At 42.3% G+C, this 16,659-nt stretch overlaps 1 protein-coding gene across 1 annotated transcript in view; it reads right to left on the bottom strand.

Moving 5' to 3' along the window:
- The window catches only part of TRPM5 (transient receptor potential cation channel subfamily M member 5), a 462,539-nt gene that overhangs the window by 343,718 nt on the left and 102,162 nt on the right, over positions 1-16,659 (bottom strand). Inside the window, exon 7 of the mRNA XM_069221458.1 lies at positions 14,456-14,558. Coding sequence (XP_069077559.1) covers positions 14,456-14,558 — 103 coding nt within the window. The remainder of the gene's footprint in view (positions 1-14,455; positions 14,559-16,659) is intronic.

Raw genomic sequence — 16,659 nt, 5'->3', positions numbered from 1 at the left:
CCTGCATGGCATGCATGGCCTTCTGTGCTGCCACAGCCCCTCCCACCTGCCCTGTGTGGTTATCTTTCAGCCCCTGACCCCTTCCCACCTTCCCTCTGTTGTCTGTGTATATGCCATTATAGTCACACTGTTGCCCTCCATGGTGTGTTGTGCTTCCATTGTCCACCCCGCCTGCCCTCCATAGTCACCTTGCTGCTCCAGCCCTGCCCCTTGCCCCTGCCCTCCGTTTTCCATGTGCAGTCCCCTATCACCTCCCTCCTGTCCTTCATGATCCGTTATGCTGTAACAGTCCCTCCTGTATGTCCGGTATGGTCAGCTTGCTGCCTTTGCCTCTTTCCCATCTGCTCTCTGTTGTCCATGTGCATGTCACTGTCACCTCCCTATTGCTTTCCATGGTCCGTTGTGCTACACTGCCGCCCCGCTTGCCCTGTGTGGTGTATTGTGCTACTGCAACCCCTGACGCCTGCTCTAAAAGGTCAGTGTGGTTCCCCCTGCCCATCTCCCTCCTGCCCTCTTTTATCCAAATCCATGCCCCTACTTGCCCTGAATGTCCTCATGCCCTCAGTGATTCAATGTACATTACTTATCAACATTTTGAACTTGGTAAGAGGGAGATTTTTGATTTTCCCCAGTGACTTACATTGAAGAAGAGGAGATGTCAGGCAGAAGGCAGATAAAATAAAGCTCTTTTGGGCTTAAAAACATTGGGAGTCTTCTGCCTGAATCGGGTCGGTTGGCATGTATGTTTGTATTGCCAATGCCACTTTCTTCTGCCCTCGATGGTCTGTTATATTGCCACAGCCTCTCTTGCCTGTCCTGCAAGGTTGGTTTATTCCCCTGCTCCCCCTTTCTCCTGCCCTCCATAGTCCGTTGTGCTACCACTGCCACTCCCGCCTGCCCACCATGGTCAACTTGTTGCCTCTGCACCCTTCTCCCCGCCCTCAATTGTCCGAGTCCGTACCCCTGACATCTGGCTCTCCACAGCATTCTAATGAACAACAAGATTACTAACATTCTATATGCATTACAAACGTGTGACACACTTGACGTCATCTTGATGTAATCAAAACTAATATCTAAAGCATTTCCTTTAGACATTATAAAAATGAGAGGGCCTTATTCCCACAAAAAGTATTGTTAGTGCTCTAAAAAAACTAAAATTAGGACATATTTTCTGGGTTCTCAAATAGCGACAAAGCACTTTTAAATTATTTGCTATCTTGATATTTTGTATCAAGTTGATCACTTGATTATCTGTTACACTTAGGGTACAGAATGTGGCATTACAGCCAGAGCAGCAGGCTTTGCAACTGGGGAACCAGGTTTGAGTTTCGGTGCCAGCTCGGCATCCTCTGATTCTGGGCAAATCACTTACGCTCCCCATGCCTCAAGCCCAAAAGGAATCTATCCTTGTGTAATGTAACTGATGCTCATGTAAAGCACTTCAATAACTTTGGGTCAAGTCTGCGCTACATAAAACTGCAAAAAAACAAAAACATTAAAGGCTTGATTGTGAGTTTGGCAGATGGGAACACCCATCCGCCGAACTCCAGACAGGGTGGTTGCCACCGTGCTGGCTACCTCCTCGCCAACCCCATTAAAACTTTCCTGCTGGGCAAACCAGTGGAACCCAGTGGGAAAGTGGTGGCAGCATTGTTGCTGGCTCGTAAAGGGGCACCAGCACCCTCGTAATGCCATTATGAGGGTACTGGGCAGGGGAAACTCCGCACTGCCCATGCCATGGGCCTGAGCAGTGCCGGGCACCCTTGTGACCCCCTGCACCTATTCTCAATCAACCTTTTCATAGCGGTGAAACTGGCGGAGAACCAGGTTGTAATCAGAAGGGCGGTGCTGATTTCAGCGCCGCCCTGGCTGATTCCAACCTGCACCGCTGTCAGCCTATCGCGATCTGAGATCCTGGTGGGGATAGCGGTAGGCTGGCGATCTTAGACCGCGACGATCCAACAGCCACCGGGAGTGTGGAAGTCCGATGACCGCCACACTCGTAATTAGGCCCTAACTGTTTTGCAAACTTCTGTCATTGGGTTACATTTGGGTGATATTTGTGATACATTTGGGCTCTTTCTTCCCAGGTTACCATCTTTTCGAAATTAAACTGTTATGAAGTTCACTAATCTCCTGAGTTACTGCAGTGTACTGAGTAGAAAATACTTTCAGTTTTCCATTTCCATTCCACAAAGATGGTGGTGAGATGTGCTACACATTTCGCATAAATTGAGAATGTTACCAGTCGAGTTGCTCATTAGAACTCTGTAGTAAACTGCTGATCACCAAGAGGTTAACTGGCAGTATGTCGCTGGTGTTGAAAGTGCATGTTTCAGTCCACATTTCATGAATGTTTTAATGAAATAGAAGAGAAAAATATTTGAGAACTCATTTAAAATCTGGTCCAATTCTCCTTTATACAGCACTAATCATATTTTCTATGACAAAATAAAACCGCTGATTATCTTCCTTTCTAAATTAAATGCTTTCCGTTTTACCAGTTTGATTCAATTAAGATGGCTTCAGGTGTGCCACACCTTTGCCATAAGTAAGAATGTCATAATTCTAGTTGTTCTTTAGAACACTCTGGGAGACTGCAGTAGAGCAGAAGGGAATCAACTGACAGGCTGCTCCTGTTGAAATACAAGTGGGAGATATTTGAGAACTCACTTAAAATGTTTCTTCATTTTTCTTTATACAGCATTAACCATAATTTCTATAACAAAATGAACTCCTTAATTTTGTTCCTTTCTAAATTAAATGATTTACATTTTACCAGTTTGATTCAATAAAGATGGCTTTAGGTGTGCCACACTTTTGTCATAAACAAGAGTGTTAGCTAGCTATTCTTTAGAACATGCTGGGAGTCTGCAGTTGAACACAGGGGAATCAACTGACATGCTTCTCCTGTAGGAAGTACATGTTTTACTTGTTTTTACATGTTTTACTGAGAAACTCAGACTTCCTTCTCATGTGGCTGAGAAAGATAGTCTTAATTTAGCTTTTGGAGCATCTTCCATAACCTCTCTGGGAATATCATGAGAAAACTGTTTTCTCTCAAACATGATTCATGAAATACCAGCAGAAGGCAGGGTAAAATCACTTTAGCAACAAGTGATTTATATTATATTATAACTAAAATTGGTTAACTACAATGCACTTCAATGGGGCGCTATCATGTATATTGGTCCAAGATAGCTACCATCACTTTCTGGTTGAGGTACTGACAGCCAATCAGATCTCACAATGAGATCTGTGCTTAGGTTCCACCCTGATATACAAATTTGGATTTACTTTAATACCTCAAAGAATACTGAACCTATTTACACAAAATAACAAAATGTGTGCTTTTTGGACCAAGAGCTAAATTCCTGCCAAATTTGGTGTAGTTCTGTTGAGCGGTTTGGGCTGCAGTCATGTTAAAAATCTTTTTGGGAATTAACATTAGAAACACAATTTTATTGCCCCCCCCCCCCTTTTTCTCAGCCCCCGCTTGATGAATCACCCCAGAACTTTTCATGCACAACAATTTCTTTGGAATTTCATGAAGATTCGTCAAACAGCACCAAATATATAGCCAAGTCATCAATATACCTCAGCCGCACAATGATATTCTCAAGATCTAGAGCCAGTCTATTGTCATGAAATAACTGTTCCTCCCACCAGGCCAGGTAAAGATTCACTAGTATGGGGGCAAAACAAATACCTATCGCAGGACTGAGGATCTGGTGGTACAGAGTACTGCTGCACATGAAGATATTGTTTTTGAGACAATGTCACATCATCTCAAGGATCATGCCAGTGTGTGCTAAATACTTTGGCCCATATTTATACTTTTTGACGCTAAACTGCGCTAACGCAGTTTAGCGTCAAAAAGTTTTGCGCCGGCTAACGCCATTCTGAAGCGCCATGCGGGCGCCGTATTTATTGAATGGCGTTAGCCGGCGCAAGCAGACCGGCGCTGCCTGGTGTGCGCGAGAAAAACCACGTACACCAGGCAGCGCCGGCGTAGGGGGAAAATGGCGCATGGGCGTCTTAAAATGGGGCAAGTCAGGTTACGTCGAAAAAATCGTCGTAACCCGACTTGCGCCATTTATTTTCGACGCCCATCCCCCATCAACATGACTCCTATCATTGTAAAGATAGGAGTCATGCCCCCTTGCCCAATGGCCATGCCCAGGGGACTTATGTCCCCTGGGCATGGTCATTGGGCATAGTGGCATGTAGGGGGGCACAAATCAGGCCCCCCTATGCCAAAAAAAATTATTAAAAAAAAATAAACAAATACTTACCTGAATGTCCCTGGGGTGGGTCCCTCCATCCTTGGGTGTCCTCCTGGGGTGGGCAAGGGTGGCAGGGGGGGTCCCTGGGGGTAGGGGAGGGCACTCTGGGCTCATTTTGAGCCCACTTGTCCCTTAACGCCATGCCTGACCCAGGCGTTAAAAAGCGGCGCAAATGCGCCGTTTTTAGCCACGCCCACTCCTGGGCGTCTCTTTTGCCCGGGAGTATAAATACCACGTAAAGGCCTGGGAGTCATTTTTTAGACGGGAACGCCTCCCTTGCATATCATTAACGCAAGGAAGGGGTTCACGCTAAAAAATGACGCACATTCCGGGAACTTTGGCGCTATTCGCCTCGAACGCCATAGTATAAATATGGCGTTAGTTGGCGTTAGTTTAGCGTCGAATTTGCGTCGAAAAAAACGACGCAAATTCGGCGCAAACGGAGTATAAATACGGCCCTTTATCTGTATCGGTCTCAAAAAATTGTCACAGGCAGAAATGTTTTCCAGATTGTACATGTAAGCAAGACCACTGCATTGGCAAAAACGCAGCGTCATGACCACCTGAGTGAGTGCCTAATTTGTGAAAATGTTGGGACTTTTCGCCGGTTGACTCACAAGTAAAATATATATATTAAAAAAAAAAAAAAATATATATATATATATATATATATATATACATATATATATACACATACATACATTTTTAAAAAACGGTGAAATGTGTTTCAGTCACCGAATGGCTGCACAATGTCCCAAGGATCGTCTGTAACAAACAGAGCAAGGATATCCAAAATAATTTTCATAAAGTTCGTCGACTATTTATTGTAGAAAAAAATTATATATCTGAAATTCAAAGCAAACATAAGTCTCAATCACGTTGTCCCTGCCAAATGTCAATGCGTTTCGGCAAACGCCTTCAACTGGACATTGGCTGACATTTTTGCACACATCTATTTAACTCATATAGTCCTTCTTTGATTACACCAACACCATATATATTTTGTGAAAACGTGGCTGCCATTTTGATATGTTATTACTTTAAATCACAGCGGCTAGAAAACAAACATATATGAATGTCAAAATCATGTCATTATAATCAGATATATCTACCAATGACTGGGTTTACCTCCCTAATATAAGAATATCAATTTTGACGTAAATATTTTTTTATCTGCAAGATAAATATTGTTAAACTAAATATTTTATACTTTCAACACATTTCATATGAAATATTTATGTATAAATAAATAAATATCAATATTTAAATAAATAGTACAGAAATATGATCTTTTGAATATTTAAAATATTCAAAAGATTGACCTCCCCATTAATCTCAAATCAATTTGTCAAATTAACAATCATTAAAAATCAATTATTTCCAGATGCAGTTGTATCCCTGCAGAGTGAGTATGGTCCATCTATAGTCACAATAACAACCACAATTGGTATAGGTGAAGATGACACATAAAACACCTCAGCTGTAACATGTCTAGCTCATAAATGAATCTAGTGACCATTACTAAAATAATCATTTCATAAATGTGAAAAACATCATATTGACCCATATAGACATTCATATATAGGGGAAGAAACTGATTTTTTGTATATATGTAAGAAGACCATCAGACCGCCAATAACTATAAAGTGCTAATTAAAGTGCAATCAGTGTTAATCTAAAAAGTGCTAATCCTAATGTACAAAGATGAACTATTAAAAACAAGAGTTTTTCAAAAAACCTGGTTATACTACTCCAGGCCTAGATCTGGAGTCTTATTTAACATATCTATGCCATAATGTAAAGGAAATCTACTAAAAGTGAATCGAATCCATATATTGAATGAGAATCTCACAGATGGACATAAAGTTCAGCATCTAAGTTGTGTCCCCACGGGGTTTCAGAACCAAGTAACAAAATCATCGTTGATTCCATTTGTCTCAACTCTGCTGTTCTGTTCCCTCCCCTTGGATCAACAGTGATCCCATAAAAAATCAGAGAGCTGCAATCTCCATTGTGGATTTCCCAGAAATGTTTGGCTAATGGATACAATCTATCCTGATTTTTTTATTGCTCTGAGATGTTGTAAAAATCTCACTTTCAATTTATGAATGGTGCTGCAGACATATTTTTTTTTGGCAGCCACATTCTATAACGTACACAAAATACTCAGTCTCACAGGTTATGCAGCCTGCCATCAAATGTAACATAAGAATGTGTGTTGTGAGCAAATTTGCAAGATTTGCAACAACCATATTTCCAGAAGCCTAAACTTTTCTTGGATAGCCATGATCGATTGACTTTAGAACAAAACAAACTCCTAGTGAGATGGTCTCCTAGTGACTGAGTTTTGCTATATGTAATCTGAGGGTGTGAACCAATGATCTCTTTAATACATGGGTCATGTTGCAAAACATGCCAGTTTTTACGAATAATATTGTTAAGTTCTGTGTGCTGTTGGTTGAATTAAAAAAACAATCTTGGTGGGGATCTATGTCCTTGACGAATCTCCTCTGTAACTTCCGATTTAAAGAGCAATTTTTCTCTAGACATATTCATTACTCTATGATGAGCATCATTTAAAATCTTTAAAGGATATCCTCTATTCAAGAATCTTTGGATCATAGTGGCAATTTCGATTTTGAAGCTTTCATTATCCGAACAAATTCAGCGGGCCCACAGGAATTCGCTATAAGGAATGCTCCATTTCAGAGCTTTTGGATGACCACTATTCCCATGCAAAATAGAGTTACATGCAGTTGGTTTGTGGAAAATAGTCAACTGCAGAGTCTCATTTTGGACAGTTAGCAAAACATCCAAGAATTCAATAGTGTGTGTACTATATTTTAAATTTAAATGAATATTGAACTCACTGTTGTTAAGTGCATTGACATATTCTATAAGGGACTGTTCAGCACCATCCCACATAAGAAAAAGGTCATCAATGTATCTGACCCACAATACAACTCGTTGCATGTAGTCCTTATATGAATCTGACCAAGCTATTTCCTTTTCCCACCACCCCATATATAGATTGGCATATGTGGGAGCAAAAGATGCTCCCATAGCTGTCCCCTGTTTCTGAAGATAATATTCATTATCAAACAGGAAAACATTATAGGTGAGGCAGAATCTTAGCATGGTCAAAAGCATGTTAGTATGTTAAGGAAATTCAATCTTATGGGTGCCTAAGAAGTATCTACAGGCCTGAATGCCAAACTCATGCATGATGGAGGTATATAATGAGGTCACGTCCATGGTGGCCAATAAAAAACTAGAATGCCAAGGAATGTTGTGTATTTTTGATAGAAAATCATTGGTGTCCCGCAGATAAGAGGGTAGTTCGGTTACATAGGGGCAAAAAAAAGAGATCCAAATAACTTGAAGTATTTTCTAGGAGGGAAGAGTTCATACTCACAATGGGTCGACCAGGAGGATTTTTCTTGTTTTTATGAATTTTAGGTAGGAAATAAATGCAAGGGATTTTTGGAAATTCAACTTTTAGATAAGAATACTCTTCTTGGTCAATGAGGCAACTAGTACCCCATGTATCCAACCTCTCCCAATAAATAGCCTGATATTCAGTATTAGGATTGGCCCGTAATTTCTCATAATGCTCCCTGTTGGATAATTGGCGATGTGCCTCCTTAGTATAGCTTACTACATATATATATAGGGATGTTATAGTTAGGCTCACATTTTAAACATAGAAAACCATAGAAATTCACCTGTAATAGTTAGAGTTAACTCAAGTAACTATAACTCGTCCCTAAGGTAAACATACACAGTTTTTTCGTCCAAATTTTTACTGCAAATGTTTCATTGATATTATCAATGATATTATTGTCATGAGTGTCATAATTAGTGGGGTAATTAGCAGTGCATGGTGAGGACGCGAGTTATAGTTACCTTAGGCCACGAGTTATAGGGCCAGATGTACGAAAATGTAATTTTGTATTTTTTAAATAGCGACTTCATAGAAATCACTATTTAAGAAATGAAAAATGCAATGTACTAAGATACCGATTTCATAATAGCGATTCTTACAGAGGAAATCGTTATTAAGAAATACCATTGCATTTAAGTCAATGGGCCAGTTTTGCGTTTTTAAATAGAGATTTCTTATTAGGAAATCGCTTTTTAGGAAATGCAAAACCAAGGATGGCAATGGGCAAAATGCCCCCCTTGGTGCTCCCCAAAAATAAGGGTGCATCTGTGAAGCACACATATGTGGTGCTTTTTTTCAATTGCACCAGGTTACCATTGACTTCAAGTCAATGGTAATTGCATCTCCTAAATGCCAAAGTTGCATTTAGGAAATGCTTAGGACATCAGAACAGGGATCACAAATAGGAAATCTCTAGATGCGATTTCCTATTCTGGGAATCGCAAATTGCGATTTCTACAGGGTAGAAATCGCAATTTGCGATTCCTTTAACAGATTGTGCATGAGAAAAGCCCTTTATGCATTTCTTAACGGTCCGAAATACCGTTTCTGACCATTAAGAAATGCAAAAGAACTTTGTATGTCTGGCCCATAGTTACTTGACATAACTAACTATAACATATGAATTTCTATGGTTTTGTATGTTTAAAATGTCAGCCAAACTATGACGTCCCTTTAACCTTTGCTTTCTTAAGTGAACTTTTATGTTTTTTTAAATTCTATTTCCTAACTACACTGTCCCAGTAACCTTTGTTTTTTTCAGTGAATATCTATGGTTTTTGGATTGTATAATAATTTTCATTAGGCTGTGCCTGGCAGCGGTTGGGCAGGCCAGGCAGCCAACCTCCCACAACCACCAAACCCTGAGAACTAGAGAGAAAGTGAGCGATTGAGAGGGAGAGCGCAACTCGTTACTGTGCACTGTCCAGACTGGACATTCAACCCACAGATTTTGAGGGTTAAAAGACTTCAACGTTCCATCACTATGAATGTTTAACAGTGAAAACACTAGAAAATAAACAGACACACTGCCAAGCGATATGAGGATTTGAACTTTCAGCCTACTGAGTGACAGCACAAGACCGTGAACATTCAGCCAGAAGTTAGTCTCTGTTGTGCTCTGCATCCAAACTTAACTATAACATTTATATCAAACATCCTGCTAGTCTGACTCTTTGAAGTCATTGTATGGAGAGCCCATTGCAATGACAATCTCTCTCTCTCTCTCTCTTCCATCCCATTATGAGGAGAGAGAGTGATAGGACTGCAGGGGGGAGCCCCAAGGCCCCCACAGTCCTAACATGCTCCCCGCATAATGCAGGAGCTGGCATTGCTCTCACAGGCAGGGAGGTGCTTTAAATAGCAGTTCCCTGCTTGCTGGAGCTATGTTTTCATCTGTTTCCCGGCACTCATATTTGTGTGCAGGGAAATGGATAAAAATTTCACTTTCTGCAAGTGAGAACTGTTTAACAGTTCTCACTTGCAGTAAATGAAGTGTTTGATTTGACTTGGCGGGAACTGTCAAAGCTCCTGCCATGTCAGAGCAAACAGCTATGTCCCAGGGGTGGCATTACAGTGGCTTAGAAGGAGCTGGCCCTGGGGGGTGGCAGTCCCCAGGGCCATTATTGCCCCCCCCTCCAATATAATCTAGCCCAGGGGAGATGATGGTCCCCGGGGCTCGGGGTCTGCAACAGCCCACCTTAATTTTTAGGTTTGAGCGTACAACCTGTTGTAATCTCTTTGGGCTTTTAACCACGCCCATGTCACACCGGTCACTTTCATTGGTTCATGGGCTTGCCTTTTAAAATCCACTTGATTTCATTATTGAAAGGCATGCATACGTCATGCCTTTTCTGGTGTTTAGCCCTCCTTGAGCACACCGGCCAACTACTGAAAACATACGAGGCTCCATGTTTTCAGCCTGATTTTTGCACTACTTTATCATTTTATTTTCCACACAGCACAATTGCGCTAGGTTTTACATAGCGTGATCTCGCTAGTTTTTTTCCTTTCAATTTATGTGGCAAGAAAAGTCTGGTTAGGAGTTTACAATGCTAATAGCTCTAACTCGAGCAAATGAGAGACAGGTTGCATTGCAAATGCTTGTTTATTGTAGCACTGGGGAAGTGGCAGTCTATGGGGCTCTGGGGGGGTTACATGATCCCTGCATTGTATTTGTTTAAAGCCCCGGGAGGCAGTGGTCCCTGGGGCTTTGAGAGAGCAATTGGCCCCACGCATTGCATTTGTTTAAAGCCTCAGGGAGGTGGTGGCCTCCGAGGTTCCATGGGGCAGCACAGCCACCCACACATTGTATTTAATTGAATCCCTGGGGAGGTGGTGGTGGTTTCCAGAAACAGGGAGCCCCACAGCCCTACATCCATTTTCTTTAAAGCCCTTGGGAGGTGGCAGTCCCCATGGCTGCAGGGGGCCTGCGTGGTCCTCTGCACTCATTTACATAAGTGCCCCAGTGAGGTGGTGGTCCCCGGGGCTGTGGAGGGGCCGGGTAGTCCACCTGCATTTATTTTGATATTACTCAGCCCCTTGTATTATATTTTATTGAAGCCCCATGGAGGTGGGGGTCCCTGGGGCTGCGTGGCCCCATCGCACACAGAATATCTTTAACCCTGGGGAGATGGTGGTCCTTGGGGCTAAGGGGGGACCGGGCAGCCCACTGCACACCTAATGATCTAAGGCTCGGGGAGCTGGTGGTCCCTGGAGCTGCGGGTGGGCAGAGTGCCCCCCCCATTCAAAATGTCAATGCCCCCAGGACCTGGCCAACCTGGTGCCTTCTTAAAAACAAAGCCGGGCTTGTTTTTTTTTCAAAATCTTTCCCTGAATTTGCGATGTTGCAAAGAAATCACTGCTAATTTATTAATTTTTTTAAGTGATTTTTAGCACTGGGGGGTCCCTCTGGGTGAGTCTACCTTGCCCCCTTGTCTTATTTTTTTACTTTTCGTGTGAAGACGAGTCCCAAGATGGCTGCCAACAATTCCTGGTTGAAGTGTTGGCAGCCAATCAGAGCTCTGCACAAGCTTGTTATTATTTGCGGGGTCATCGTGATCACAGATATATAATTTGGGATTTCCTGTAGTTTCTCACAATCTACTGAATGGATTTACACCAAATAACACAAAGCTCAATCTGTGTACTGGCAGCTAACTTTTTGCCAAATTTGGTGTAATTCTCTCCGTTGGTTCGGGCTGGAGTTGTGTTCAAAACTCCTATGGGAATTAACATGGGAAACACACTTTGTTTTACCCCCTTTTTTCTCGGGCCCCGCTTGACAGATCACCCCTGAACCTCCCATGCACAACAGAAATCACCAGAACACGTTTTTTGGGGAAAATTTCATAAAGATCTGTCAAAAAACGCCAAAGATGGAGGCAAGTCAAAAAATGATTTTTCTATGGAAACATAGTCCTAACTATAGCCACTTAGTGGTGACTGCATTCTTTTTTTTTTTTTTACTGAAAATTTGTGACGGGGTTGTGAATCCACCACAAAAATGTTTAAAAAAATAAAGTGTGGTCTCTAGCGCTTTGTAATTCTGAAGCCCCCGGGTGGGCCAAGTCCCAGGGGCATTGTTAATTTTAATGTGGGGTGGACCACCACCTCCCTGGGGCTTTCATGAATTGTATAGGAGAGCCACCCGGGCCTCCCGTAGCCACAGGGAACACCACGTCACTGGGGCTATTGTTAAATTTAATGTGGAGGGGCCGCACGCCACCCGCTTCTCCAGGGGCCACCACCTCCCCAGGGCTATAATGTATTTCAGTGTGGTGGGCCCCCACACAGCCCAGGGGACCACCAACTCACCAGGCAACTGTAAAAAAATAGAAGGGGTTCCTGGACCACCAACTCCCCAGAACTATTTTCTTGGGAGGGGGGCCATGTGTCCCCCCCAAAGAGCCACTGATGGCCCTGGGGACCTCCTTTACCCAAGCCCCCACTCCTGCTGTGTCCCAGGTTCCCACTCCAGGGACAAGCTGTTTGCTGTGGCTTGGTGGCAGCTTTTACAGCTGCCGCCAAACCACAGCATACACTCCACTCTGAAGAAGGGAGAGCTGTCAAACAGTTCTCCCTTCATATAAGGGGAGGTTTCCTCTGTCTGCCCACCCACAGAGATGCAGGCAGGGAGACACAGAAAAGATTGTTATCACAGAGAGGGAACTGCTTTTTGTCCCTCTCTGTGACAGCAGTGCTGGCTCTCGCAGGAGGCAGGAGGCTGCTGGGACCGTAGTGGACTTCAGCCTCTACTCGAGGTCCCCAACATTGAGACTGGGTGCCCCAGGGGGTACCCAGGTCACATCCCTGAAGCTAAGATCAGCCTTGGGAGGGGGGCCCACAAGGCCCCCTCCCCAAAATAAAAATAAAATAAATTAGGCCAGGCCTTCCGGGATGGGTTCACTGGGCCGAGATCAGCCTAGGGAGGAGCGCCGCACAGCACCCCTCCCCTTCCAAAAAATTACCAGACCCCAGGGGTGGGATCACTGGGGCGGAGATCAGCCTGAATGGGGGCCATGCAGCCATCCAAAAAGATTAAATATTTACACTGGGCCCCAGGGAATGGGGTTCCTGGGGCAGATATTGGTATGAGGAGGGGGGCATGCAGGGTTGAGTTCTTACAGGGGTTGGCTGGCACCTTCTTGTCAGGCATTAACTGACATGCCCCTTAAATTAGCCATTAGGGTTTAGACTATGTTGCATACACATTGATTTTAAGATTAACCGAGCTCAAATGCTACCGAGGCTCTTGATAATTTATAAATAAGCTCATTAGTACATTATGCAGGCAGAATTGTGTGGTTTGGGTCTAAGAATGTCAACAACGTATGTGTCATGCTCCAGTTGAACTTTAAAAAAGTCTCTAAAACTGAGCAACAAGAGAAGGAACATGCATGTTTGGTTTCCCTATTTGTGGTAAATCTCCCTGACAGCTGACTGTTTTAGATTCTGCCCCTAAACTGTCTATGAATTGTATGAAACTACGAGAGTACATCATCTTGAGATCAATCAACTTTTAAATATAAAGCTCTAGCTGGTGATACACATAAACAGGCAGTCACATACATTTGTGCCACTGCTGAAGTTGGCATACCCTTGATACCGTTGATGCTGAGTGGGTATAATTAAGCTTTTCTTTTGTTTAATCACTGAGGTTAACTTAAGCTTGCATATCATAAAGTCACCTCACACGCCAGGGGAATTGGGAAAAACTGACAAAGGGAACGGTAGCAACACTGACCCTCCACTAGACAGCCCGCCTAGCGGGAGGGAGCAAGGCATGGACAAAGAGAGCAACAGGGACAGGGAAGCACAAACACACCCTTGCACTATGAGGCAAAGGTGTGTGCTTGTCGCTAGGCATCCTAATTGCATGCCAGCATCAGGGAGACAGCAGGAAAGTACCATATGAAACGCAGTAACTAAGATTCAGCCACTTCCTCTCAACACCACTCTACTCTCACTCTCTTTAATGCCTTTTATTCCTGAATTCTAGCACTGCCCATATCTGCTTTAATAAATAACCTTCCTAATTGACATCTAGATCCCCTTATTCCATACTTCCACGACAAGGGCTTACTTGGTAAACAATATTGACTCCCCATGAATCCACCTTTGTCTCCTATTTCTCCGTTGGGGAGCTTCATGCTCGGCAGTCACCTTATGGCCTGGTAATGTGGAATAAAGTCAGGTCAGATACTTGTTCTCCCCCGCTGCAGCCTCAGCTCCTTCAGTAGAAGACAAGAGGAAAAGGAGATCGGAGACGTGGGGAGGGGCCAGGTAGTGCACACAGACCTAATCCCTATTCAACCAGTTGTTTTCTTTACCTCATGCACCCCATGCAATATGTAAAGTCTCGGTTTTGATCTACTTTCTACCCTAACACATCATCGTCGTCCATCTGCTCTTAAACATTACCATTCAGGTATAGAATTGTGTTGCTTGCTTTCTTCTCCACTTCCCAGGTCGGAATACAACATAATTCAATAGAACGTAAAGTAATATTCATATTATCAACATTTACTCGCCTAACATGTTCCTGTAACAAGGGCTTTGGAGGTGGATTTAAACATAAACGAACATGCAATTCTCCCCACCACATTTCGTAAGGGATAATAATATTTTTTAAGAACATGTAACACTTTTTAAGCCTCAATCAGGATTTTGATAAAAAATAGTGAACATATTCAGTTGTATAAAGTAAGCTAATAAATCCTACCTTTGACAAGAGCTTTCAGAATTACTGTGCTTAATTCCTCTGAACTTTCTTGTTCGAAATCATGTAATGTTAGCAAATGCTGTTGGGAAATGATGCTATGAATCTAGAAAACACAAACATATAATTGATTATAATGTACAATTATTAATATGTACCAAAATATAATAAGTTCTAAATTAGTAATAACACCTTTATAAAATGGAATAACCATGTGCTTCAAAACATATTTCAAAACATATAATATGTAGGTGTGCTGCTGTGCTCTGCTTTGCATGAGTTTGTTACAGGAGGTTTCCAGGGGTTTGATGTTAAAAGTGCTAAAACTATTTGGTGGATAGAACTACGTTGCATTAATCTGGAACTGCAATATCGTTTAAGTATTATTCTAATTAAATGCTGTACTGCTGCACTATTTTTAGATTGGTTTTCCCGAACTTCTGCTTTATAATCAACTTTTAAAACAATGAAGCTTTGTTATGTACTTTGTTATGTACTTCACATTTGATGATGGCACTTCCCCTTGTCGGCCTTATGGATATAATGACATAGCAGGAAAGGAATGCTAATTCTGAGGTCTCTCTCAAACCATTTACGCTGTCCAAAAAGGTTGAAAATTAGTGAACAGATCGGTCGAAAAACAGTAAAGGCATGGATTCAGTTTCTTAAAGTACGACCTAATGTCAGCCTTAACTTTTTTGTAAAGAAGAAGGGTCAGAATATTCTTTCAAATTGAGGGGGTCATTTAAAGAATGATGGACAGCCCACAAGCCTGCCAGATCAGCGGAACTATGACTTAGGTTTGTCTGGCGGAGGACTGACCTCCCAATTTGGAGACCCCTGCCTCGTGAGCTACGATCTCTGAAGCCTTCAATGCAGCTGCTTTTTAGATAGTTGCACTTAAGACAGGAAACTTAACCAAGCGGACACCTATTTCTTACGCTCACTTAGGAAATCTATTTGTTTTACAACAATAAACTCCCTAAGTGGGAGCTTAGTATTGATAAATACAAAAACATTGTCCCTGACATTCAGGAAGTTGGGCTAATAATTGAGTTTCCAGCTGAGGTGCCTCAAACTAGGAAATCGTGTGACGATCATACAACCGTAAATGGGGTTGAGCGGCTATCAATATTACCTGGTAGCCCAGGGGCAGGTGAGCTGCCAGGTCTGGGGATCCTGAAATTAGAGCTAGCTGAGGCTCCACATTTGAAAACCACAGTGATTTCCCCAGCTTTAAATGGGGTGTGAGAACTTGAATTTTGGCAGGCTGCTACTTTTTAGAAAGTGAATGGTAGAATTGGAGCAGCTTAATAATGTGGGGGGAAGCACAAATGTTATTATCCTCCTTTTCTTTTTTGGCTTCAGATCTTTTTATAGATACATATCCATCCGTTGGTCATGTTTTTCTGGGATTTGAACTTGTGGTGTGGGGTACAGGAAAACGAATCCTTAATTTCCATTCACCAGTAAGCTGTCTCTGTACAAACGACTTGACCTGCTTTCTGTGGATAAAAGTGCGTGTATTATTCACACAGTGAAACCGGATCCATTTCAGCCTCATGCGGCCTTGATTTTTAGAAAAGGTCCATTGTCCTCTTTCACTGGGTTCAATGTCATTGTTTTCTTTTCATTGATTTTCATGGGAAGTGTACTTTCCTTTTCACCATTCTCTTGGACTGCTGATCATGCAAAATTTGATGAGACTGTCATTCACTGTTGCATTTTATGCATAAAAATGGTTTCATTTGAGAATTAATTTCTTTTTTAGAATGTTTAATTCGTTTCTCTGTTCCTTCATGATTTTCCAATGTGTGCATATGATTGAAATGCATATGGGTTGTGTGTTCCTGTTTTCTCAAATTCTATTTTTGCAGCATGTTGAGACAAACTTAGTGTGTCTTTATGTTATTTTCAATTGAAGTTTGTGAATAACTGTTTTTTCCAGTTCTTAATTTCCAAGCCATATTGACCCTTCTTCTGTATCCACTAATTTTATTGTCAAAGGTCAATGTCTGTTTTTTATTCTTTTTGACCTAATCCCGAATGTCGTTCCATCCTGGCTACCAGCACCTGATTTGTTGGACTTGGAAAATATTTCCAATCAGACTGATTATTTTGAATTATCTTAGATAGATACTTTGTTGCTCTGGATCTCTTCATTATATCCTGACTATCTTTTCGATTCCTCTTAGCTTGTGTAGTTC

This window comes from Pleurodeles waltl, chromosome 3_1, assembly GCF_031143425.1.
Source record: "Pleurodeles waltl isolate 20211129_DDA chromosome 3_1, aPleWal1.hap1.20221129, whole genome shotgun sequence".
NCBI lineage: Eukaryota > Metazoa > Chordata > Amphibia > Caudata > Salamandridae > Pleurodeles > Pleurodeles waltl.
This window is presented reverse-complemented; position numbering and strand designations above follow the sequence as displayed.